The following is a 24,725-nucleotide window of genomic DNA, read 5'->3' as shown; positions in this document are numbered from 1 at the left end:
CGTTTGTACACTCGTACCATCAGCTCCATCAGACGCTTCCACACGCCGGTAGAAGTAAGTAAATGCTGATAACTTGCATTGAATCCTGCACGCTTTCTTACTTGTAACATACGCCGGGCTCTGCAGTTTTTTATTGCATGTACTCACTTTGCTGCACACTCACACCCTTTGGCATCATTTCGTTATGACATTCCAGGTCTACGACAGGGTCCAGATTATCCAGCATGCGCCCGTACACACAGCGATATACTATTTCCAGCTACTTGTTTACCGTTGGGTTTTGAGAACCGACGGTCATTTTAGGTTTTGGGGTGCAGGTTTATTTTTAGTGGTTATGGGTAATTTTAGGGTTAAGGGTATGTTTGGGTTTTGGGGTGCTGGAGTATTTTTAGGGTTCAGGGTGGGTTTAGTTTTTGGGGTGCTGGGGTATTTTTAAGTGGCATGGTGGGTTAGGGTTTTGGGGTGTAGGGGAATTTTTAGGGTTCAGGGTGTGTTTGGGTTTAGAGGTGCTGGGGGATTTTTAGGGTTCAGGGTGGCTTAAGGTTTGGGGTGTAGTAGAAAATTTAGGGATCAGGGTGTGTTTTGTTTTTGGGGTGCTCATGGTAATTTTAGTGTACAGGGTTCAGTTTAGGTTTTGGGGTGCTAGGGTAGGTTAAGGGTTCAGGGTGGGTTTGGGGGTGTAGGGGTATTGTTAGTGGTCAGGGTGTGTTTTAGGGTTCAGGGTGGATTTGGGGTGCCAAGGGTAATTTAAGATTTTAGTGGGCATGGGTATTGGGGTGGTATGGGTAATTTAACAATGTTAGGGGTGTTTAGTTATTGGGATAAAAAAGGCCTCTTTTTGTTTTTAGTTTTTAAAAAAAAATAATTAAAATAAAATATATATATGCATATCATATTAAAAAATATATATATATTTACCATAAACACTTTTACAAACTTTATGCATTCACCGTGCATGCCTTTGCGTTATCATGGCATGCGTGGTAAAGGCATATGGTCGACCTCGGAGATGGGTATCTGGTTCGAGCCTCGGCAGGGAGGCTGAAAATACTGTGATCCTGGGCATATCACTTAATCTCCCGGAGCCTAACAAAAAAAGAATGTGTCCGTCTGTATTGTGCCTTAATGTAGAATAAAGTATCTGTTTTTTCCATAAGAGTAGCACTGGGTTGGACAATCACATTATTGCATGGCTGGGTGTAGTGTTGAGTGCTGAACCTGTGTGCCACCAAACTTACCTCCATGAAAAGCCTGTGACTGCTCACCATTGCTACCACCGAGAAGCTAGTGTTGAAAAGGTTGTAGTTTGCCCATTTTTGCAGAGTCATAGTAGAATGGGCCCTGGGACAATAGAGTAAAATGACTCCAGCCTACACACAGCCGTGGCCCATAGCCCCTAACTGCTCCATTGCCCATGAATGGGGTTTAACAATCAGATCACATGCCTAATTAAAAATCAATAACATCTTTTCAAAGTCGGCCTCCTTGCCATTAAAACATATTTTGTTGCTTCCCATCTGGCATCTTCACTGAAACCCTCTTGGACCTTTTTAAGGTAAACCAATCTTTGCTGGATGCTAGTGTTTTCCCAATACCCTTGTGTACATTAACTCCAATTTGAAGTTGTCATAAAATCATACTACAGTAATGCATAATAATTCTGAAGATATTAACAAATCATCCAGTGGTTGTAGACAGTAACCATGAGGTTGTCCTGAAATCATCCGGTAGTATTTCAAACTCATCCTGCACTTGTCAGTTAGTATTCCTTGAGAAGTACAAGATCATCACGCATTTTTAATTGAAGTAATCAGGACACCATCCTGGAGTAATTCACACTCATCCTGCAGTTGTCAATTAGTATTCTTGGAGTTGTAAAGGATCATCACGCATTTTTAATTGAAGTAATCAGGACACCATCCTGGAGTAGTTTTTGTGATTACAGTAAGAGTCATCTCATTTAAATATTTAGCCCTGTGGGCAGACTTCAGGATGGCTTGGGATGACTTCCCCAGATAATTACAGGAATAGCCTGGCTGAAGTCATCGGATGACGCTAGAATGAGTCCAGGATGATCTTCCTTTTTGACTTGGGTTGTATGGTACACAGCCATTTAACGTAATCGTCATTATATAATACGCTAAATTGCAGTAGTGAAAGGGTCAAATAATATGAGGAGAAATCCAAAAATCGAAAATAAGAAGCATTGGCAAAGCCACTAGGTCTTGTATTACAATCACATGGAAAAATGTTTTCAGTGGAACAATTATTTTGCGCTGATGCTGTCACCCAGCAAAATGCCTACATTTCTGATTAAACCTGAATATACAGATGGAAAATTCTATTTAACATTGGGTTCAGAAGTTGTTGACTTTCGAGTCAGTCTCTGTATCAAGTGTTTGCAATGGCTTAAAGGTTAAGTCAGGAAATGTGAGTTGAAGTTTAGATGGGGCAGTAAATGTGTATTTGTTTGTTACAAAGCACATGTAAGAAGTAGGTTTGTACACTTTTCTAAAACTAAACTTTTCCTCCCAGGTACCCACCCAGCAAAACGCTGGCACTTCCTATAAATCTACTAAAGTAGACAACTGATAGTAAAGCACAATTGTCCCTGGAGCTATTTACTGTAGAATCTTTTGTTTTTGCGAAGCCTCATTGGCCTAGTGTATGATGACACAAAAAGAAACCCTTGGGTCTAGGCATCCCAGCACGAGGAGGTGTCCATTGATGAAGCATGCCACACTCCACAGGAGGTTGAACTCCACGAAAGGAGGCTCTGGCTGAAATATCTCGGATGCATTACTGTATACTTTGAAATGCATTAGACTGGATGAGTGTCTTGGAGAGTTGCAGCAGAAAACTGGTTACTCATTCATTATTACTGAGTGATCAAAGCAAATCTGAACATACGCGGGAGATCACTGAGCAATGGTGCAAAGATGGATAAAGCACCTAGGTTTCTGCGCAATGGCGCAAATCTATGCATGCGTTATGAATTAATGAGTAAGGGTTTAAATCTGAAGATGAATAAAGGATTACTGCCTGTGTCAACCTGAACATGCACTACAGAATAAAAATGATGGTGCAAATTTGAAGATGCATGAGGTTTCAGTGATGGTGCAAATGTGAATATGCTCGAAGATATAGTGAGCAATGATGCAAATCTGAACACAAACTAAGGACTACTGAGTGGGTTAATATGAACATACCCTATGGCTTACTGCGTGTTGTTACAAACCTTAGCATTCACTACAAGGTACTAAGTAACCATATAACTCTCTGCATGCATTAAGGATTGCTGAGCGGTGGTGTAAATCCCAAAATAGAATAAGGATGAATGAGTGGAAAATGTCAGCATGCACGAAGAATTATGGACAGATAACAAACCAATCTCCAAATATCCAAAACATTTTGCAACGTGACGTGCTTCTATAATGCCAATGTTAACATGTATGACTCCATATGTGTTGTCCCCTTCCCTATTAATTCATGTATATTCAAGTCTCTTCATAATCAAAAGCCAAACCTACTGGCTTTATCATTGCTTTGTTGGTCTTGTCTTCGTGTTCCCTTTCGGAGGTGCTTTCTCACTCTTTCTCAGTTGTTCGAATTGTCAGTGGTGAATAGAGTGAAATACACTTACTAGACCCGCACCTTCCCTCTGTCGTCAGACTCTGATAAGATCTCATTGAGCTGTGCGTCATGGTCCCACAGTCCAGATAATATAAATTAGAGTAGTGTACCCACCACCAGGTGGCGCACCATTCACGTGTAATACCTACACGGAACGTCTTGACTATTGGCCAAACCATATACATAAACAAGCAATGGCAATGCCAATCGGTCTCGCATTAGGATCTTAAATGTATTTAGCTATGCAGCACATTAGCGTGGGTGCTGAATCACTTTCGCACTGGAAGTCAGGGTAAGTGCATATCAATAAGGAAAGCGCTTTTTGAGAATAACAGATTTTTTGGTGGGGGGGTTTCTTGGGTACTCCTCGGACTCTGCCCACACCTGGCAGTTTACCCCATCTGTGCCTTTGCAAAGGAAAGAGTACAGTAGGTTACACCACCCGATGACCAGCTTTAGAGACACACTGTGCAGAAATACGGGTCACTGACAACCTACACGGGGATCACTGGCAGCCTCTAAGATAGGCCGTTGGGTCCTGCTGCAGCAATGTTTATATTACTTATGTTCTGTCCATAATAAGCTAGCTTGGTGGGTTGTGGGCTTGTGTCAGAGAAGTGCAATGACCTGCAAGGCGCCTTCCGCTCACAGCGAGATAGATCTGTGGGTGGCAATCTGTTTGCACCTTACAACTCCCAGGCATTGCTTACTGTATGAAAGAAAGCACAGTGGGTTCAGCTCCTGTTGCAAGGCCCCGTTTGTACTCTGCAGGTTCCAGGTTCCATCTGCAGTAGGTCAGACTCCTGCCACAGGAATCTGCTTGCAATCTGAATTATTAGTTTATATATTGTGAATTTCATTTATCTGTTTATAACCTGTTGGCTCCAGGTGTCATTTACAGTAGAACAGCTCAGTGGGTCAAGATACGGCTGCAGAAATTTGTTTCTGCCGCTGGCAAGCTTGACTTGCATTCAGATAGCCCAATGACCTGAACTTCTGCTGTAGAGATTAGTTTGTAATAAGCAGGGACCTCGTTTTGCTCCCGGAGCGATGGGGGGCTGGGCACTGGAGAGGTGGGGGTGCCATGGCATCCATCCCAAGCCTGCTGGTGACAGTGGCAGCGTTGGATTGTGGTGAAAGTCACATTTACAGAAATTACAGGAGAGGCAGCCTCTGTAGTGAGACGGAGTGTATTTTGGAACATGGAGTAGTACTTTAAGCATACAGCTGCCATCAAGAGTTCAGGTAGCTCAGTGGGCTGAGCACCAGCTGTGCAGGTTGGTCACACGTTTCAGTCTAGTAACTTCAGGTCACCGGTTTGAGTCCTTTAAAGGCTGAGTGGCCTTCAGTTATCCTGAAAGCAGAGTAACATCGGGAGAATTGCTTCTGTATTATTTTGTGGTCCAGTAACGCCATATAAACGGCAGATTTACCCTTCTGACTTTCTTTACTGAGACGACCCTGGGCTCCGGGTGCAACTCAGCAGCAGCACGTGTGTCCGCTGCTCTGGCTGGGGGCATGCAGGGCATCCCCATGCTGCGGCGAGGCCTTGTCCGCTCTCCAGAACCACACACTGCCTGTTCCCAAATGTCAGTGAGTATTGACAAAGCCATCACACAGTTCTTGGGAAGGACTCCCCAGACAGACCGGAGGACAAACTTCAAAAGCCATGGGGTGATGCTGCCCTTACATGTGAGATGCAGTGTATGCCTACATGAGCACTCACTTCACCACGCATTTCTTACATATGCGATGAGCTGGCTTCTGAAGAGATCTGCTTGAGGGCTGCGTAGTGGAGCCCTGCGGTTATCAGAGATACACCACAGGCGTTGTCCCCTCTTGAGGTCTGCCAATCACTGCTGTGCTTGACCACACCCCCACAGGCTCACAACACTCCTCCTGCCAACAAACTGAGCAGACTCAGTCTGCACTCACTCTGCTGTGACGTCAGGGTTACTTGCAAGTTCTCGCAAGTAAATCACCGCGAAACCTATCAAGTAGGCGGCCGGTGACAGCAGTCCATGGCTCATTTACCATGACGGGGATTAGAATCTTGTGCATAGCTGCCAAGGTTTCAGATTGCTTATGTGTGACATTTTCATAATGTCATTGAAATTATGAGTGACATTCAAGGACTATGAGTGATACTTTCTCACGTGCAAAATCATGTAATGAAGATGCGGGACACTTATAAATATCAGGAATGACACCCATTTGAGTAATGAAAACCTCTAAAAGGATCTTAAAATTACTACGAAGCACAATAAATGAAAGGGCACTCGCAGGAGACAGACTGCAGTTCTTAGTAACAGAGGGCAGGCAGGCACTGCAGCTGCTCAGAAGATGGTATTGATATAATCATTCATGACCACAGATACCCTTTACAGGAGTAAATATCATTCCACCGGGGCTTGCAAACTTAAGGAACAATAACACATATGCAACGTGTGTATTTATTATTTTACGGAGTTTTATATAGTGCGAACTTGACCAAAGGGTATCGGGTATCAGAGTGCTTTACACGAGCCCCTGTTGCATTACATGAGGACACATTTGTTTTTGTTGGGCACAGGGAGATTAAGTGATTTGTCCAGAATCACAGTATGTTGCACGTCCTTGCTGAGACTCGAACCCGGTTCCCCAGACTCGAGGCCGACCGCCCAAGCTGTTAGGCCAACATGACTTTCGGGTCCTGCACTGCCCTACATTACAGATCGTACGATAAAACCAGGCCCTCGATCGCACTGCGAGGCAGGCGCAGGACACACGCTTGCGTCCTGTAGTAGCTTAGTGAAGTTGTAAGGGTTGAGAATGCCTACCAGAAATTGAAAATAAGCATTTGCCCCATGTTGTGTGGCCAGCTGCTGGTTCTGCTGCAGTGGGCAGTAAGAGCAGAATCCCCAACCCGAGATGTTTCCCACACAGGAGCGGCTGCCATACCAACAACCATACACCAACAACCTCCACTGAGCACTATAGAAGCATCGCAGGCTCAACAAACAGACCCTTCTTAAAGTACCAGAAATGCGCCTGTGCTTCAGTGCCCAGATCCACTTTAATGCAAAATACAGCATGCACTCAAACAGACCTACCACTGAACACTACATTTTAACACGCGCGCCAACACCCCCCCCCCCGTCAAAGTGGTTGACATACCTCCAATCTCACACACAGACTCTCCTGCCAACACCAGAAATAACGCTAAACTGCAACGCCAATATCTTCCTTCAATGCCAAAAATCAAAGTGTTCTTCAGCAGCCGCCTGTTGGTCATCAGATGTGCACCTGCGCAGCAAGAAGAAGAAATGCACCTGTGCTCAAACCATCTGTTAACTTCCTTTGTATACAAAAACCCTCTTTGCTGCCCAGATCCTCCTAAAACACGTGAAAAGACCGGCGCTCTAACAGACTCTATCCACCTGGAAGCCCCTGCTCAAGAAGCGCTTGTTTTGGCGCTATATATGTGCACTTACAGGGTACCAGCGAGCCCCTGCTGGGGGCTGAGATACATCACATAAACGCAAGTCTGCTCCACAGCCGCTGGCTCCTGGGAACGAGGATTCTGCGGTGAGAACCACTTACCTGAAGGAGCAGAAATGGAGACACCCACCAAGGGACCATCATGCTCGGATCCACTGCCACAGTCCCGGTCCGAGGGGTGGAGAGGTTATTTAATGCATGTCACTGGTCCGGAGCCCATAGCGCGGCACCACTGCTCCTAGGTCTGCAAGGTCACCCTGAAAGACTCCTGTCCCAGACGCTGAAGGTTTAATCCACAATTTGTCTTGTGCCATTTTTTACATGTCTTCTGTGGTGAAGTTCCCGCCAGTGCGGCGGTCTCAGCAGCAGAGGATGTGCTGAATAGAGAACAAAAAAAGGGGCGGGTGCGATAGAGAGAGCAAAGTGTGTGGTTTAAAATTGAGGGAGAAGTGGGAGGAAAAAAGCAAAATAAGGAAAAAGACAATAAGGAAGAAAGTCAAAGCGGCCATTATGAGTGTGTGGACGGTGCTCCCTTCGCTTAAAGGACAGCGTCGCCCGGCACTCACGTTCACAACTGACTAGCGTCTGCTAGTGCCTGAGCGCACATGCGAGAGAAACAAGCAGTGCATGCACTGCAACGAAATAGAAGTGCTAATTCACCCACCAATCCCACAACAAACAAGCATTTAAAATGCAATAGGACTCGTATTTACGCGAGTCCTATTGCATTTTAAACAGAAGTGCGAGCGTTATAAAGGCATAAACGGGAGGGGTCGGGGGTGCTGCTGGACTGAGAAGTCACAGACTGCGGGAGGGAGACAGGGAAACTAAAGGGTTTTAAAAGTAAAGGGGCCGATAGCTGTGGAAGGACAATAATGACGACATGGCCGTCAGGAGGCGGGATTAAGTTTACAAAAAACAATCAGAATGCAGCATTTACGATTGTGGCCAATCACAAAGATAGGCGGAAAGTGGGCGGAGCTTCCCCGCTATACTGTATAGAGCATCTCTCGACGAGACGGCGCATGCGCTGCCTAGGTGAGACCTAAAAAGACAGCAACACTGGGACCTGGTTTTTTCATTGTTCCCAGTGAAAGAAAACATAATATGTCTCCAGGGATCAGAGGTGTAACATGGGGCCCCTCATCCCCCGTAGTGCGTTGGGTCCCTAAGGTTCTCCATCCTGGAGTGGGTCCTTTACCCACCTATGGAGAGCCAGTGTGACTGGGCACTTAATGAACATGCTGGCCCTGCCGGATGGACTAGACGGAGAACTGGAAACAACAAAATTGAAACTTTATTTATTGTTTAAATGTATTTTTCTTATCAAAACAGTACGCATATGCTACACACAGTCAGTGACTGGAAATGCAATAATTTCTGCCTTACCTTAATTCTAGTAAGCAATTCTATTATATGATTTCATGCAGGGCTGTCTTTCCCCTCATACTCTTCTTCCCTCTGTCCCGATAATTGTGTACAACTCCCAATCCGAACCCCCCCCCCCCCCCCCGCTCCCAATCCTCGTTGGAGTACCACACCGGACGCTACGGAATTCTCTGTGCTGCTGGTCACATTTTTAGGTCTCGCCTAGGCAGGGTACATGCGCTGCTATAGGAGGGCCTTTAGCCATCGGTCTTCACTTTTCAAGCACTGCACTCGTGCTTGTGGCTGCATCCACCTTGCGGGAGCGAGCAGCGGCGCACCACAAGCACGAGTGCAGTGCTTGAAAAGTTAAGACTGCTCTCCCAAGCGCACGCGCGCACCACTCGCGCTTGCCGTTTTCTTTATTTCATTCATGACCAGCCAACTGTGTAATCTTTTTTCATATTTGTGCACCTTCCCTTGTTTCGCGATTTATCTACTGTGATCTTCATTTTTAAATACTGTTTATCGTCACAGGAAGCTTCACTTGCAGTCCCTTTCTTAACTCACTTTACACTCACTTGCTTTAACTGTAGAACTTCTTTTTACACTTTAATATCTATTACAAAATGGCGCCCATTGTTTCACCGCACTTCACTGCCCAGTGACAGTCCCTTTCTCACTGTTTACTTTACATGAGCTTTTACCACGCCACACTCCGCGTTTGTACACTCGTACCATCAGCTCCATCAGACGCTTCCACACGCCGGTAGAAGTAAGTAAATGCTGATAACTTGCATTGAATCCTGCACGCTTTCTTACTTGTAACATACGCCGGGCTCTGCAGTTTTTTATTGCATGGACTCACTTTGCTGCACACTCACACCCTTTGGCATCATTTCGTTATGACATTCCAGGTCTACGACAGGGTCCAGATTATCCAGCATGCGCCCGTACACACAGCGATATACTATTTCCAGCTACTTGTTTACCGTTGGGTTTTGAGAACCGACGGTTTCACCTGTAATTCTAAGATTTCTTAACACAAAGTGGAAAGCGTGAAACATTGGCTACTAACCGTTTCGTAGACATAGAGGTGCAAGTCAACAGCATGGTCTTGCAATAAATTGATGACTAGTGGCTATGTTAGGAGGCAGTAAACAAAACCTGAGAGATGTCAACTATTTTGGATGAAAGCAGGGAAAAGTAACGGGTCTGTAAAAAAACTGGTTCTCGTGTAAATTAGCGCTCCAATTCCTTCGGGTTGAGTTTGCGCTATATAAATCTGCAACAAAAAAAAGCAGTATGTACGTGTGTGAAAATGTGTCCATAATTGTGTATGAACGATTTAGCATACCTTTATTTTTTAATTGAATAGAGTAAAAACAAGATAACTTCTATTCCGGAACCAAAATTGATAAAGCCCGTGCTTTTAACGTTATGAACTAGAAACGCTTTGTAATGTTTCAATTACTTATCGTTAAATGTCTTCTTTGGAGTCCTTTGTTCTTCACTCCAGTGGTTTCCCAGAAGTGTCCATCTCCTCTGACAGACGTAATATGCTGTGCTGTGCAGATGCACTGAACTGACTCCAGGGCTGAGTCATACAAAAGACTTGGACGCACACTGAATGATTATCACGTTCCGTCATCCTTCCCGAAAAACAGGCCTTTTTACTCATACCTTTTTCTGACACTCAGGGTGGGTGGGTCCAATGCTAGTGTGGAACGTGGGGGCACCAGGGCGAGACAAAATAATAATATAACATTGCTATCAAACTTTACTAACAAAATAGGCATAGCTGCCAAGGTTTGAGATGGCATTTGTGTGACATTTTCATGGCTCACAACCATCATCCGTCTTCATTATTCCAAAGTGTTGAAAAACAAACAATCCTTCTGAGGGTAAACAAACCCCAGTGTGTGCTGGTGTACAGATGCTCTGTCCAGCACTTTCTCCACACCATCGGGGTCTACAAATGCAAAGCAAACATGCTAGACACCGCATACCGCATACCCAGACCTTCAATTCAAAACAGCTTTCTGTGAAAGATTGCCCGACCGATAGGTTTTTTACCATTAAAGCGTTCCTCTGTAAAAAGGTGAAACTTTGGCTAGCAGCATGAAAAGTGGCCTAAAGGTTTTTCGCAAAGCATCAAAATGTTTTCCACTCTAGAATTTTGCTGAAACCCACCCACAGACAAAATCAATAATTGGCAAAGCCAAGAGGTCTCACCTTTGAAAGTGGTAGCTAATTTTTTTACTTTGACAGTGCTTGTTGCCGATTCTGATAAACTGCGGTTAACGCAAAAAAAAAACAAGCTCTGGCATAGCCAATAGGTCTCGCTTTTGGGACCTTATAAATATTTAGTTATGCAGCACAATATCCTTGGTGCAACAATATCAACCATTGCATGGCTAAACACTTATTATAAGGTCCCAAAGGCAAGACCTATTGGCTATGCCAATGCTTGTTTTGGGCAGCTACGGACTGCGTATGGCACTTTTTCAGCAACCATGCATCACTCTATGCCCCAGGTCTCTACAGTTGCTGCTAGCCATCTACCTCTAACCACCCCCACCCCTTCCCGAGCACGCACGCACGCACACACACACACACACACACACACACACACGAGCTAAATCCCTCCCGAGTCACGACCACCGACACATTTCTATACATTTGATTGTTTTTGATCATATTCGAGTTTTCCAGACCCCCAGTACCGCTAATTGTACCAACAAATCACATTCCGTCTCAGTTTCTCTTGTAATCTGTGTGATCTCTGACTTTGTTCTAAAAAAATTGGATTTGGGAGCATTCCCATAAAATATTAACGACTGTTCTAACCTGGTGACATCCTTTAAGACGTCACCCGTCATCTGTGCTCCCGATCCTTCATAGCTGTTCCCTTGAAAAGTAGGTTCAGTGTATGCTGCAGTGTATTTAGGCCCTGGTAAAAGGTGACAGTGTTTCTATTGCTTTGAGTGAGCACGTGAAGGGTAGAAAGAAGAGAGCAGAATAGGATCGAAAATTAACCAGCAAAAGAGAAATGGCAGAGGAGGTGGAATTACAGAGAGACATAGAGAGAGGCCATAAAGAGTCAGGTAAGTAAAAGATAGCTGATTGAAAGATACCGGACAGAGAGAGAGGTATATAGTGGGAAAAGTTATAAAGAGACAGCCTGGTGAGAAAAGAGCAGAGAGAGAGGGGAAAATGACTAGTGCAGAGGGGAGAAAGGGGTAAGACGACCAACGGAACAAAAGGGGCTGGAAAGAATAATACTTCATGGGACTCTGACTAGTGTGTGTGTGTGTGTGTGTGTGTGTGTGTGAGAGAGAGAGAGAGAGAGTCTGTGTGTGTGAGTGTGTGTGAGAGAGAGGAGCACATGAACAAGAGAGAGAGAAATGCAGCAGAGATGAGAGAGTGACAGTGACGAGAGAGGACATTACTGAGAAACAGGAGGGAGAACAACATAAAAAGAGCCTGGAGAGAGAGGCAGATAGGTGTAAAAGAGACAGGCAGGTTATGTTATGGAATAATACATTTATTTAGCACACTTTCACCCTGAAGTCTCTTGTCACAGAAAAAAAACGACCTGAACTCAGACCAGAGATATCAGACCAGAATAATTAAGTTAGTGTAGAAAAAGAAGAGTCTCAAGTTTCTTCCAAAAGTGAAGATAGGAGGAGATGGACTTCAGCTCTTCAGGGAGGTCATCCCAGAATTTAGGAACAAGAACTGAAAAGACTTTCCATCAAACTTGGATTTGTAAACAGAGGGCCAACAAGATGGTTAGCTGACGATGAGTGAAGAGATCGAGACGGCAGATAGTTAGCTAAGTTAGCTTTATGAAATTTGGGTGAGGACCCATAAAAGGATGTATGAACCAAGCAGATGCATTTAAGAGCAATGCTATTCTGCATGGGAAGCCAATTGAGTTTCTGTAAAATAGGTTTAGTAGACGTAAAACGAGGAGCTAGAATTGGGGATCTAGCAGCTTGATTCTGAATAGTCTCAAGTATACTGATGCTCTGTTTGAATGTGCTAAGATATAACGAATTGCAAGGGTCCTTTCTGGATCCAATAGAAGCCTAAATAGTTGTTCTCCTGCTTCTCTGTGGGAGAAGATGAAGAATTGTGTTTAGTTTACAATGGTAAAAAGAACAGGAAGCAACAGCAGCAGAAGCCTGTATGTCCAATTTTAGATTACAGTTTACACCTAGGCTTCTTAGGGGGAGTCTGGGTTGTGGAAACTCCTTAGAAAAGAGGTCTGTGAAGCTGGAGACCAGGCAGAAGGGGTCCTACTCACCACTAAGAACTCTTTCCCCAAAGTAATTTCTAGCCAATTGGTTACAAAGTAACTTTTATGTTGCAAAGAGGTTCAATTAACTTTTCTTTATGGATGACGGTACTAGGTTGGTGGAAAATATGTTGGGTATCGTCCCTCTAAACATAAAATTTACATAACCATATAATTAGTTTAATGAGAGGTAAGATGCAGATGTTAGGCAAGATGACATCATGATATATAGGTATCCCACAGAATTCTCTGAGATCTGTTGTTTAGAAAAGATTCAAGGCAGGATAAAGTTTTGCCCTGTGAAACTGGATTATTATTTAGAAATGATCATAAATCTTGTCAGGGTGAACCTCAAAGTCACTAAATTAACCCAATCTCAACTCCCTGGTTGCTATGGCACCGAGCCAAAAGGCTGTGTAAAGTATCTATGAAGTATCAAAAAAGCAATACAATTGCAAAACCAATAAAAATTCCAAACTGAATTAGAAAAATAGAGTGAAATAAATTAAACACAATGACATTAAAATGACAACCATTAAGGGGAACAAGAGGGATGAATGTTTAAAGTTTTAAGTAGAAATATAGTGCCAACAATCCCAAAGCACCAATGATGATCAATGGTCACGGTAGACTGCGATCTAGGTGTTATTTGAGGCTGACCGCGATAGAGCGCGGGTTGAATACACCAATTTGGTTTGTCCTGATCAAAAATTGTTACTGTCTGACTTAGTTTTATAAGCCCCAATGTACCACAGGAGTACACATTCAAATACCCCCAGGTCCCCAGGGGAGGCACTTAGAGACTTAAAGGGTATCAGGCAGAGTCCAACAGCAGGGTCCAGTCCAGGTCCAGTTGCCACTGGTCGGCTGGGTACTTCCAGGAAAACACCTAATGTAGCTTGTTGTATCCATGTAGCTTGAACAAAAGTTCAGCCTTATGATCCTTGGAGTCCACTTCTTTGTCCTGAGTATAAGAGGGAGCAGGCACAGTATTTCAGAGCTCTTCCCAAGTCACAGATACCAGGTCCAGTCTTTTTCTGATCTACCGCAGGTACAGAAAGTGTTCTGCTGTGAGTGCTTGGAGGTGCCACATATATGCCTGGAACTAGCTAGTGGTTCGGAAGGACTCCTGGGCATGCCCTAACTAATGGGGTAAAAGTTTCTGGGGCAACCCTATTCACTCTGGGCCTCAAGATGGTGAAATTCTTCAGCCTCCCTAAACTTGGGCTATGTAGACTGTGGTGGGGGGTGCGGGAAGTGTACTATGGTAATGCTAAGGTCCTCCAAAATATAACACTAAAATCCAGTTTGATGCAGGTACTGTACCCACAACAAACCGAGAGACGGAAGCCTGATAGGACAAAAGCAGAGTGCTTCAGTAGTAAGACAATGGATATACAAGAATTGTCTTGGCATCCTGTTCTCTCTCCTTTCAAGTGTGCCCCAAGGATTAGATATAAATCCAGACACCGAGGTCTGGTATGACTAAAGCAGAGCTCTTCAGCAACCAGACGGTGGGTCCACAAAAATTGTCTTGCCATCTTTTTCTCTCTCATTTCAAGAGTGCCCCAAGTCTCAGGCATGAGTTGGACATTCTTGTCAAGGTGGTTTTGACACTCAAGCAGAGTTTGACACTTTAGTGTCAGAGAATGTCCACAGCCCCAACCCTACATATTCAGAGGTGTCATCTCTGCCTGTTTAGGTCTGATTACTGTTTGCTCCTGGGAGGCATGTCAAATCTATTCATAGCTAACAACTGGCTAGGAGAAGCTGGAGAGCCAATGCAAATTAACCTCTAGGAACTTCAGGAAAAAGGTAACTTTCTAAAAATTACTTTTCCATAATATTTATTAAAACTCATGCTTGTGGCGTTACAGCTTGCGGGAGTGCGCAGCAACGCGCCACAAGCACGAGTATGTGCTTTGAAAAAGAGCTGAATGCGCGCACACGCACACACGCGCGATCGCTTTTACTTTCGCAGTTTTTCCAGTCTCCCCTTTGAATTTAATGACCCATAAAATGCCCCCTTCTGCCTTTCCCGTTCTCTCGCCGTCCAATCTAACTCTGCCTCCTCTGTTTCTCCCTTCCCGGCCCTCTTCACTGTTTCTCTCCCTGCCTCTCCCCGCCCCCTCCCCCCGCCTCTCTCTGTCCAGGCTCTCTCCCTTGCACCGTCTTCTTCTTTCCCTCCCCTCCTCTCGCTCCCTCGCTGCGTTTTAATGACCCGTAAAATGGCCTCTTTCATATGGATCTGAACAGTCTTTGATTGTCTGCTGTGCTAATCTGGAGTGCTGTGCCCGCTTCGGTCACTGGTCTGCCGTTCGTCTTGCCACTAGAAGCCCTGTGCACATGTGCACTACTCTACCATCGACGAGCCCGTCATCATATGAGTCAGCCATTCAGATGAACATGAGAGGAGTTAAACTTTATTCTTGGATATTCCTCGCTTGTGAGGGCCAGTTTGTGCCTCCCCCCCCCCCAGTTGTGTGTGCTCTTTATACTGGCGTCTGTGATTGAACAGTTCTTTTGCTCCCTTTCTGCAGTGGCCATGCCTCCCCTTCGTTAGTCTTTAGATCTTTGAAAGTTTCTGATTGTCTCAACTCATGCGTTGGCAGATGCAGTCAGTGGTACCAATTTTTCTACAAGGTTTGTTCAGTTGCTTGTCACCATGTCGTGGCAGTGCAGTCACCCATTACAATAACTACCAACCTACACCACAGACAACGTCATCGTGGCAGTAACTAGCTCTGCAGCTCCAAGTGAGGTGACAGCACCTAGCTGTCGTGATCTGTAGACTGAGGCTGCCGTAGGGACAACCTTCGACTGGGGTTAAAAGCAAGTGTAAACAGCACAGCTTCAACTCTTGCCCTCTCAAGCGCAGTGAAGCTGTTCTCAAACAGCACTCGGGACCTGGTTTGTTGTTTCTTCTTCCCATCTTTCTTTTAAATTACCTCAAGTTATTGGGATTCAGACTCAACCACTGCTTTTGCATATGACACTCGAGCTCGGTTCTCTGTACTTTTACTCTCATTCTTTTCTGCCAGGACACCCCCACCCCAGTAACTTGGAGCAGTGTTTGATTTCAGGGTTTAATTTGACGAACATGTCCTGCACAGCCACATGCTGGGACTGGAACAGCATGCTCCAGGAAGTTATACTGAACTTTACAATTAAACCATTGCTGATGTGATAGGCAGTAAATCGTCCTTTCATCACCAACTCTGGAGTAGTCTTGACTGGAAAGGCAAAGAATCGTTTTTTTTAAAGCTTTTTCTAATCTGTTCTGAATTTTATCGCACTTATTTCTCCACATGGCTTCTCTAAACATTAAAAAAGGGATGTACTTAAGAACACTTATGGCTTCTGTCAGATGTCACATGAAAGACCTCCACCCACGTGTTTTTTTCTAATATCCGACCCTAATTTTTCTCAAAACTAGTCTTTTTTTGATCCCTGGGTACTGTGCTTTGAGTGTCAATGACATATACAACAAACATTGGCATAGCCAATAGGTCTCGCCTTTGGGACCTTATAAGTGTTTAGCCATGCAACAGTTGATGTTGTTGCACCAAGGATATTGTGCTGCATAACAGGTCCCAAAAGCGAGACTTATTGGCTATGCCAATGCTTGTTTTATTTGGTCCCATTTCTAAGATGCAGTATTAGGATTTTAATCTGTGCTCTGGTTTTCTACATAGTGCAGATAGGCCTGCAACACTGAAAATAGCATCTGGATGATGGTCATTGTAAGGACTTATTAACATAAATTTCTATTCATCTATACGTTTTTTCAGCTGTCATTGACATTTTGCCTCTGCCCACCACAGAGCATGGGGCAGACTACTTCAGCGACTTGCTTTCTTTTGCTAGGAGCGACGGTATTTTGCCGGATCACATGTGCACATCTGCCTAAAAAGAAGTGCACTTCAGTGCCAGGGATGGTGGACCACTAATTTACACTAGGAATGTTTTTTCTTTCCATTATTTTTTTGTTTATATGTTTTAGTCATCTTACTGTTTCTAGACTATATCTTGAGGCTACAGTAATTCAAGGCCAATAGTACATTCTCTTTGCATGTCTAAAAATCGTTTATATTCCTGTGGTGTACATTAACACTGAAGCAGATTTCTATGCCTGTTCTAAGTGCTTCTGCCTGCTAATTAATTAGAAGCTGAACTTTTCAATTAAAATATATGCATTGTTAATACGTTTTTTTAGTTTCACATTTTTATTGCAAGTATGTGGCCACCATATTTAGGCAGCAGGATGTTTTATTTTTTCTTCTTTTTATTTTTGAAGCATTAGCTTGCGATAAAATTATTTAAAAAGTACCAATGTGCCAGATTGACAGGACAATACCTATTGGCTTTGTCAATGCTTGTTTCGCTTTCTAATAGAAGCCGTTTGCGATTCACGTCTGATGTTTGTTTTTCATAAAACTATACTTGACATGAGGGTATATGCTATCACAGTTTTGGCAAACAATGCTCCCTATAAGAAACATTGGAATACTATGCTCCATACCAGTCTGGCACGAGACCTGAGAGTTCCCTCCCACATACTGGCTCATTGGGGAAAGAGAAGCCTGGTTCGTTGTTCAGCCTTCTGACTATGGAGTTGAAAATGGCTTCCTCCCTTCTTAATTTAAGGAAGGGATTAAAGTCTTGGCTTTTTTCTCTGGATTTGATTAATTATCTTTTTGAAGTCTGTAGCTCATTGTCGTATTTCCAGTCATGGGCAGCGCCAAGACGCCTACTGTCAAATGTTTGTGCTTTACAAATAATAAATCAAATCATCACATCAAATGAATGCTTTAAAAAAAAACTATTTGATCCAGAATGTGTACTTGTTGCCACAAAGTTTAATTACCACCCAAAGGGGCACGTCAGATACACTATTTTTGTTTATATATTTTGCGTCAAACAAATGTGTTTCTTTCAAAGGACTTAAAATCTGTTTTAGCTAGATTTTTCCTTCAAATTTCCACTCACAGGTTTAAATATACTATTTTGCTCTACCCTAACTACCCCCCCCCCACCCCTCAATAGTTTAGAAAAGTTAGAGGGCTGGCATGCAAGAGACTATCAGGCACATTCATCAACCATTTTTGCGAGAGCAAACGGTGCGATTTGCAAAAATCGGCCGTTTGCGCCCACAAAAAGGGCTTCTGCGATGCATCAAACTGTCAGCCTCTCGCAATTTAAGAAATCGCAAATTTTTTAGATTTCTTAAATTGCAATTGCATTTAAGGAATTGCAAATTGCGATTTTGCTAATAGGGGGGGCAAATTACCATCAATTTGTACTTGATGGTAATTTGCAAAAACTTTGAAAAATGCACTAAAATGCATTTTTCAAAGTTATAGGTTACACACACACATGCCCTTGGGGCATGTGTGTGCGCAATATGTGTGCACAGATCAATTTCAGGGGTGCAACAGGGTGTCCTTTTAACACCCTTGCACCCTTGAAATTGCATGCGCAATTTGTGAGTAACAATTGATGCTCGCAAATTGCGCATGAAATCTCCCATTCATTCCTATGAGCCTCTAGGCCCATAGGAATGAATGGGAAGGCATTCCTTAATTGCGACTCGCAATTTGCGAGTCGCAATTAAGGAATGTGTTGGAATCGCTAATTTTATAGCGATTCCTACATGCATAGGCTTTTGCAATTCCTTAATTGCGATTCCTTAATAATCGCAATTAAGGAATCGCAAAAGCCTACATTGATGCATGTGCCTGTAAATTTACAAAGAGAACGATCTATGGTTGACAGGCCTACAGAAAATCCAAAGACTCCCTGGAGGTAAACGTCTGAAAGGCAGTAGAAGCCGAGGCTGTCGCATATGACCAGCTCTGCCTGGCTCTAGCAGTCTTTCAGAATCAGATGCCTGCTGGTAAGCCCCCTGCCAGTACGCACGCAGCCATGACCAGTGGTGTAGCACATGGGGTCCCCGGCTCTAATGGAAGCAAGGAAATGGCCCATATCTGCTGATGCTATAATTAGGGCGCAGATGGTCCGTCAGACCCCTGCGCCCCCTTTTGCCACTACTACACCTGTTACACTTTAGATAGTCTTGTCCTTGACCACAGCTCTGCTTTACTTTCCTTCAGAGAAGTGTGACGTAGAGCTCGAGCTAGAGTGACGTGGGCGGGCTCGTGCTTAGCTGCTGCGCTGATCTGTACTCTGCTTCTCTGTTTGTGAAACAGTGTTTGCGAAGCAGGATAAACAACCTGTATTTCCCGCGTGCAGATTACCTACAGGAAGTAGTGAAGAGGCGTTTAGATGCCATGTTTCAGCAGAAGGCCTATCTTTAGCCGCCTATTTTAAAACGGGAACTGGAAACAACAGGGCAAGCAGGAAGGTTTCGAAATTCTTTCCAAATTAAATCAGCACTCTTCGACTCCCGTGCGCCCCTTAGCTTTAGGAACTATTTCTCCCATAAATACCCTTACCAACATCCCCTCCCCAGGCTTTTTCTAGGATACTCTGTGCGATTATCTTGATGAAACTAAAATTCAGGGCCGGCTTTAGCACTGGTGGCGCCCCCGGTAGACTCCCTCACTACCACCCTTTAACAGTGCCCCCTCAAGTCTCCATAAACACTCTCTCTGCGCTTCCTATACCAGACAATCAACATATGTGTGTAAAATAGGTTATAGGAAATGTTACATAAGCCAGAAGACTACAAGGTGAGTCACATGTCATCCATACTGGTAGAGAGTATAGTTTAAGAGTGCTTAGGCTGGAAAAGCACAGACTCCGAATTTAAAACATAACCCCATGGTTGGGGGTTACATTTAATAATACATTTAAAAAAAAAAGAAATGAACCCTTTTAAAAACATTATAATAATGAAAGACCGAGGAAAAAAATCATAATTCTCTAATCTATACCTTGCAGTTTGCATGCAGCTCTTTAATGACAGTTATTAGCTCACTGCTCCGTGTTAGGATTTTAGTAGTAACAAAAGGATCTCTCTGACAAAAGCACTAACCTATTTAAAATATATGCACTTTGTGATGTGCATGGTTCTTTGCAGCAGGCCATGTTCAGAGGGCTCTGACAGACGTGTTACTGAGCTCAGGCCACGGCTGAGGGTCTGACACATGCCCCCAGAGCCTGTTGAACAAGACCCAGTGTTCAGCCCAGTGAACAGTGGGTGAAGTGGTGAGCACAGGGCTCCCCAAAACCAGAGAGGAGAAGTGGTGTTGGACACAGAGCCTTCTGGGCAGGCCAAAGGTTGGACCACGTAGACTCTGGTCAGCAGGGCTGTTGGCTCTCTTAGGTGAGGTCATTGTTACTGGTTGTGGTATCGTCTGTGATGTGTAAGGCATTGAGCAATGCATTAAGGGGACGTCATCACTCCGTTGCTTACAATAGGTTTTAAATTCCTATGAAAGTTGTTCTTTCAATCATAACATTTGAGACTAAAAGGAGAGACAGGGAGTGAATAAAAGTGCCTTTAGGCCATTTATAAGCAGTGCTCAACAACAACACACATTTTAACCAAACGTGGAATGTGTGACTATAACCTGGTCTTCTGTTTTCACAGTTAATAATTTAAACACATGGCCACATCGCTTTCCTCTCTGATCCTATCACTCTTTCAATGTATTGCAGGTCGCATCCACCAGTGGACAAACTCGTCTTTCTCCAGCATCGATCTTCTCACAGGGCCATGAAAGAGGGAGCTATTCTCGTAAGCGCAGAGGCTGGGACTCTCTGCTGGTGGAGCGTGTTCACGGACCCACACAAGCTCGGTAACTCAATAAAACCAGAGGTTCACAACTCAAGATGTGTGAGACACTTCTATTGTCAGGGTGGTGGATCCATCAATGGATCGCCAGCTGCCGAAGGAGTACGTGAAAGCTGCCCTACTGCCCACTGTAGTGAGCCTAGGGTTCTTTTCGCTACTTTGCCAATAAAGGGGAAGTTTAAGGACAACATTGTAATTGAACACTTTCATTTATTTTCCTCTTCTTTTGCCTCAAGCCACAGTCATTGTTGAACGTGGATATTTAATATACTCTCCATGTGCCACAACACAAGTGCCTCAACTTCTCCCGTCCCCTAAAGTCCACAGTGTCATTGGCCAGTCCTGTTTAAGTGATTCCTGGCCCTGATGTGTGTTTCTAGCTACTGGTTTGTATTTGTCTGCATTTCTTGTTGAAATTGAAGAGAGGATGTAGCCTAACGGCTAGGGCGGTTGATCTCAAATCTGGGGAATGGGGTCCGAGTCTTGGCAATTACGCTCAACATCGTGTAATTCTGGGCAAATAACTTAATCTCCCCCTGCCTCAAAAAAATGAATGTGTCCTTGTGTAAGCAACTGGTGCTCATGTAAAGCGCTCTGAAACCCGATACCTTTGGGTCAAGTTCGCACTATATAAAACTCAGAAAAAAGAAGATGGCTACCACCTTGGGCTACATTCAGTAGCTATACACTGGGTGAATGTTTCTTTGTGTGTACGCAAGTGATCTGCTCAAGATCACACAGTGAACAAAATAATCTGCAGGCAATCGGGAGGGTCAGGGTGTTTTTTCTCGCTGAAAGATATCTGTGTGCAATTGGCAATCAAACAATTTTGTGAAACTGCAGATATTTATAATGTTTGCTTCATACTCCACCGCCACTTTGTAATTGTCAGTAACATAGCTCCAAAAAAACCTTACTAATTAAACTATGTCATTGATATCAACTTCATGAAGTTTTTGTCCTCAGCCTTGGGCTGCTGGAGGCGAGGTATGACAATTGCGCTCCTCTTTCTCCATGCAGCCTGTCAGACTGTCTTGCATGTTTTTTTTGCTTCTGCCACAGTGGTGCCCTAGATGAGGGCAGATGGGACCCGTGCCCTAGCTCTGTTTGCTCTGCCACCCACCTTGTGCCCTCAAACCACAGCTGCTGAATATGCCAGGAGTCCACACAGAAACACCAGTCGCCAAACCTCACACATATTATTTAGTCCAGATATCTTTCATTGCAAATCAGTGTAGTTTAATTAAAATGGTTAGTCTGACTTTGTTTGCATCTTCGCACATATAGACATCTAAATATACATATATAGATATATATGCACACATACTTACAAAGTCAGATATAAACATTTTATATAGATATGTGTGCGTGTATATATATATATATATATATATATATATATATATATATATATATATATATATACAGATATATATCTATATATATCTATCTATATATATATACACACTACGAAGGATTATCAACAAAAGCTGGCCCTTATTGTGCAATGATCCACTTTTAGGAAAAGGATTGACTAAGTCCCCCAGTATTTCGTTCAGGAAAGCACGCTCCATGAGTAACTCTCTAGTTAAAAGCAGCCCTGAGACTAGACCAACTAAAACATGGTTCAATAGCAGGACGGGGTTCATCAAATGTGCATCCTGTAAGGCCTGCAAGTATGGTATTAATACATGCCTATACCAAACGCCATTTCAGCCTAAACCAGTTAAAATCACTCAACTGTAAGACCGAATATGCGGTATATGTGCTGGAGTGCTCATGTGGCCTGCGTTACTTTGGGAGCACGAAATTGCAGGTACACAAACGAGTGCTCCAGCACATCAGAGCTATCACTAACAGTGATGCCACTTATCCGGTGGCAAGACACTTTAAGGAGTGTCATGAGAATAATTTGTCTCACCTCAAATTCTTTGTTATTGACACGGTTCTGCCATTGAGAAGGGGTGCCAATCGTGATCAACTATTGAGACGAATGGAAACTAGATATATCTTAGAGTTGGACAGCAAGGCACCCCAGGGGTTGAATGCAAGCGAGGATTTTTTTACCTGTCTATAAATATTACCTACCACTTGCATTGTATATAGTTCAGTCGTACTGCCGCCACCTGACATATTACCTAATAGAAACAATGATTTTAAGACTATGTGTTTTTTACTTTTACTTATCCATTCACGGCTGTGATTCGGATCAATGTAAATTAAAGCACACTTTGCACATAACACTATGCACTTTCTTTCCCTCAAGAAAATCATTTGGCCCACTGGGGCTGACATTCTGAATATATCTTGATGATATATATCTTTTGCATTGCAATCACTTGGTTATCAATACTCCAGGTTGCTAGCAGCATCAATCGGCATTTAGGCCTGTATTGAGTTGCAGATGACAGAGCTACTTATGCATTAACCATAACCGTATATTCTGACAGTTAGAATCGGATTTGCAATTATGCTGCTAATTCCATTTGATCAGTTTTACTGGTTTTATTGCTGTAATGTTTTAGCTTAGGATTTTAGCATTTTTATTAGATTTTACTAATGCTATACTTTCTACTCATAAATACTTATTTATATATTTATTGGGTTTAGCGCTATTTGCACTGTGATACTTATCATTGTACTGTATTGCGTTATGATTTGCACTTGCATTGAGGTATATTTCACTTCAAGGATAATGTGCTTTCCATGTCTATGAATTCTTGTGGGAGTGTCTTTTCACGTGTTTGGAGCACTAGCACTTTAAAAAGGTCGAAAAACTCTCCATTAGCGTATCATGTGATCAAGGCCTCTGTGAGGCTGAAACGCGTAATGGCGGTGGTGCAGGGCGTTTGAAAATAAACTTCTAATGTGCACCGGTTTCCGGGTCTATCTTCGTCTTTCCAACGGATTGTGGTGACGGAGTAATGAGGATATCTATATATATATATATATGTTTCCAAAAAAGTTCCTCAGAGGCAAGACCGCACTCCAACAACCGGTAAGTTCCACTTTTTATTAGAAAGACATGTGGCTTCTCTTCCCCATTTTTCGTCCCCGGCCTGACGCGTTTCAAAGCGATGCTGCTTCTCTTCAGAGGCCGTGTCAGCAGGCTTTAATCACGGCTTAACCACATTCCCCTGCATGTTTTATCACGGCTTAACCACATTCCCCTGCATGTTTTTTCAATATCCATGGCTTCCGGTGTGCCACTCCCTTTATTATCCAGATTTTAGTGCATGCTGGGAATTATATTACTTTCTGCCCAATTATTACCCTCCAGTGGGTTATCCTGCTGACACATAATTTAGGACACTACTCACAGCCCTCCAGTGTGCTTCAGAAAGGGATTACACATGTCAAATTAATTCACCAGCTGTTCCCATCCGATCGCGAAATTTCACTCGGTGGGGTCTTCATTGATAGAAGCGGTGCGTTGTCTCCGCGGCCTGAATCTGGATAATAAAGGGAGTGGCACACCGGATAAATGGATATTGAAAAAACATGCAGGGGAATGTGATTAAGCCGTGATTAAAGCCTGCTGACACGGCCTCTGAAGAGAAGCAGCATCGCTTTGAAACGCGTCAGGCCGGGGACGAAAAATGGGGAAGAGAAGCCACATGTCTTTCTAATAAAAAGTGGAACTTACCTGTTGTTGGAGTGCGGTCTTGCCTCTGAGGAACTTTTTTGGAAACATATATATATATATATATATATATATATATATATATATATATATATATATCCGCTCCAAAACTTGACTTCAGTGTGTTTCCAGGCATCGGGAAATGTAGCAGTGGGGGTTGATGTATTGAGTAGGTTGGCGAGTTAGTGGCTGGTCCTTTGGTTTCCTAAATTGAAGACGTGGTGTTGGCATAGATCTGTGGGAGATCCTAAGTGGATGGACCTCATGATGGAGGTGGTGTCCTGGGTGGAGACTTAGCTCCAGGCAGTTAATCAGTGGATAGTATGGGTTGAAAAGAGAGCAGATAGGTTGAGGATGTCTCTGGGTGGGGGTTGGGGTTTGACATTTCTATTTATTGTCGTGATCTTGTTCTGGAAGAAGTCAGAGAGATTTTTGCAGAGATTTTGAGAGGGTATGGTATTATTTTTCAATGGCATCCTTTCCCCCCCCGAGACACGAGTGCATGCAGCCCAGCCGCAGCATGTCGGCCCGCTATCTCTCGG

General features: G+C 43.7%; 1 protein-coding gene across 1 annotated transcript in view; it reads left to right on the top strand.

Moving 5' to 3' along the window:
* Positions 1 to 24,725, top strand: part of LOC146810311 (cilia- and flagella-associated protein 337-like) — a 1,036,625-nt gene that overhangs the window by 823,302 nt on the left and 188,598 nt on the right. Inside the window, exon 16 of the mRNA XM_085614420.1 lies at positions 20,405 to 20,544. Within this exon, the coding sequence (XP_085470546.1) occupies positions 20,405 to 20,544 (140 nt within the window). The remainder of the gene's footprint in view (positions 1 to 20,404; positions 20,545 to 24,725) is intronic.

The sequence above is a fragment of the Triturus cristatus genome, chromosome 7 (genome assembly GCF_964204655.1).
Source record: "Triturus cristatus chromosome 7, aTriCri1.1, whole genome shotgun sequence".
NCBI lineage: Eukaryota > Metazoa > Chordata > Amphibia > Caudata > Salamandridae > Triturus > Triturus cristatus.
The sequence above is the reverse complement of the archived record's forward strand: the minus strand, read 5'-3'. Positions and strand labels throughout refer to the sequence as shown.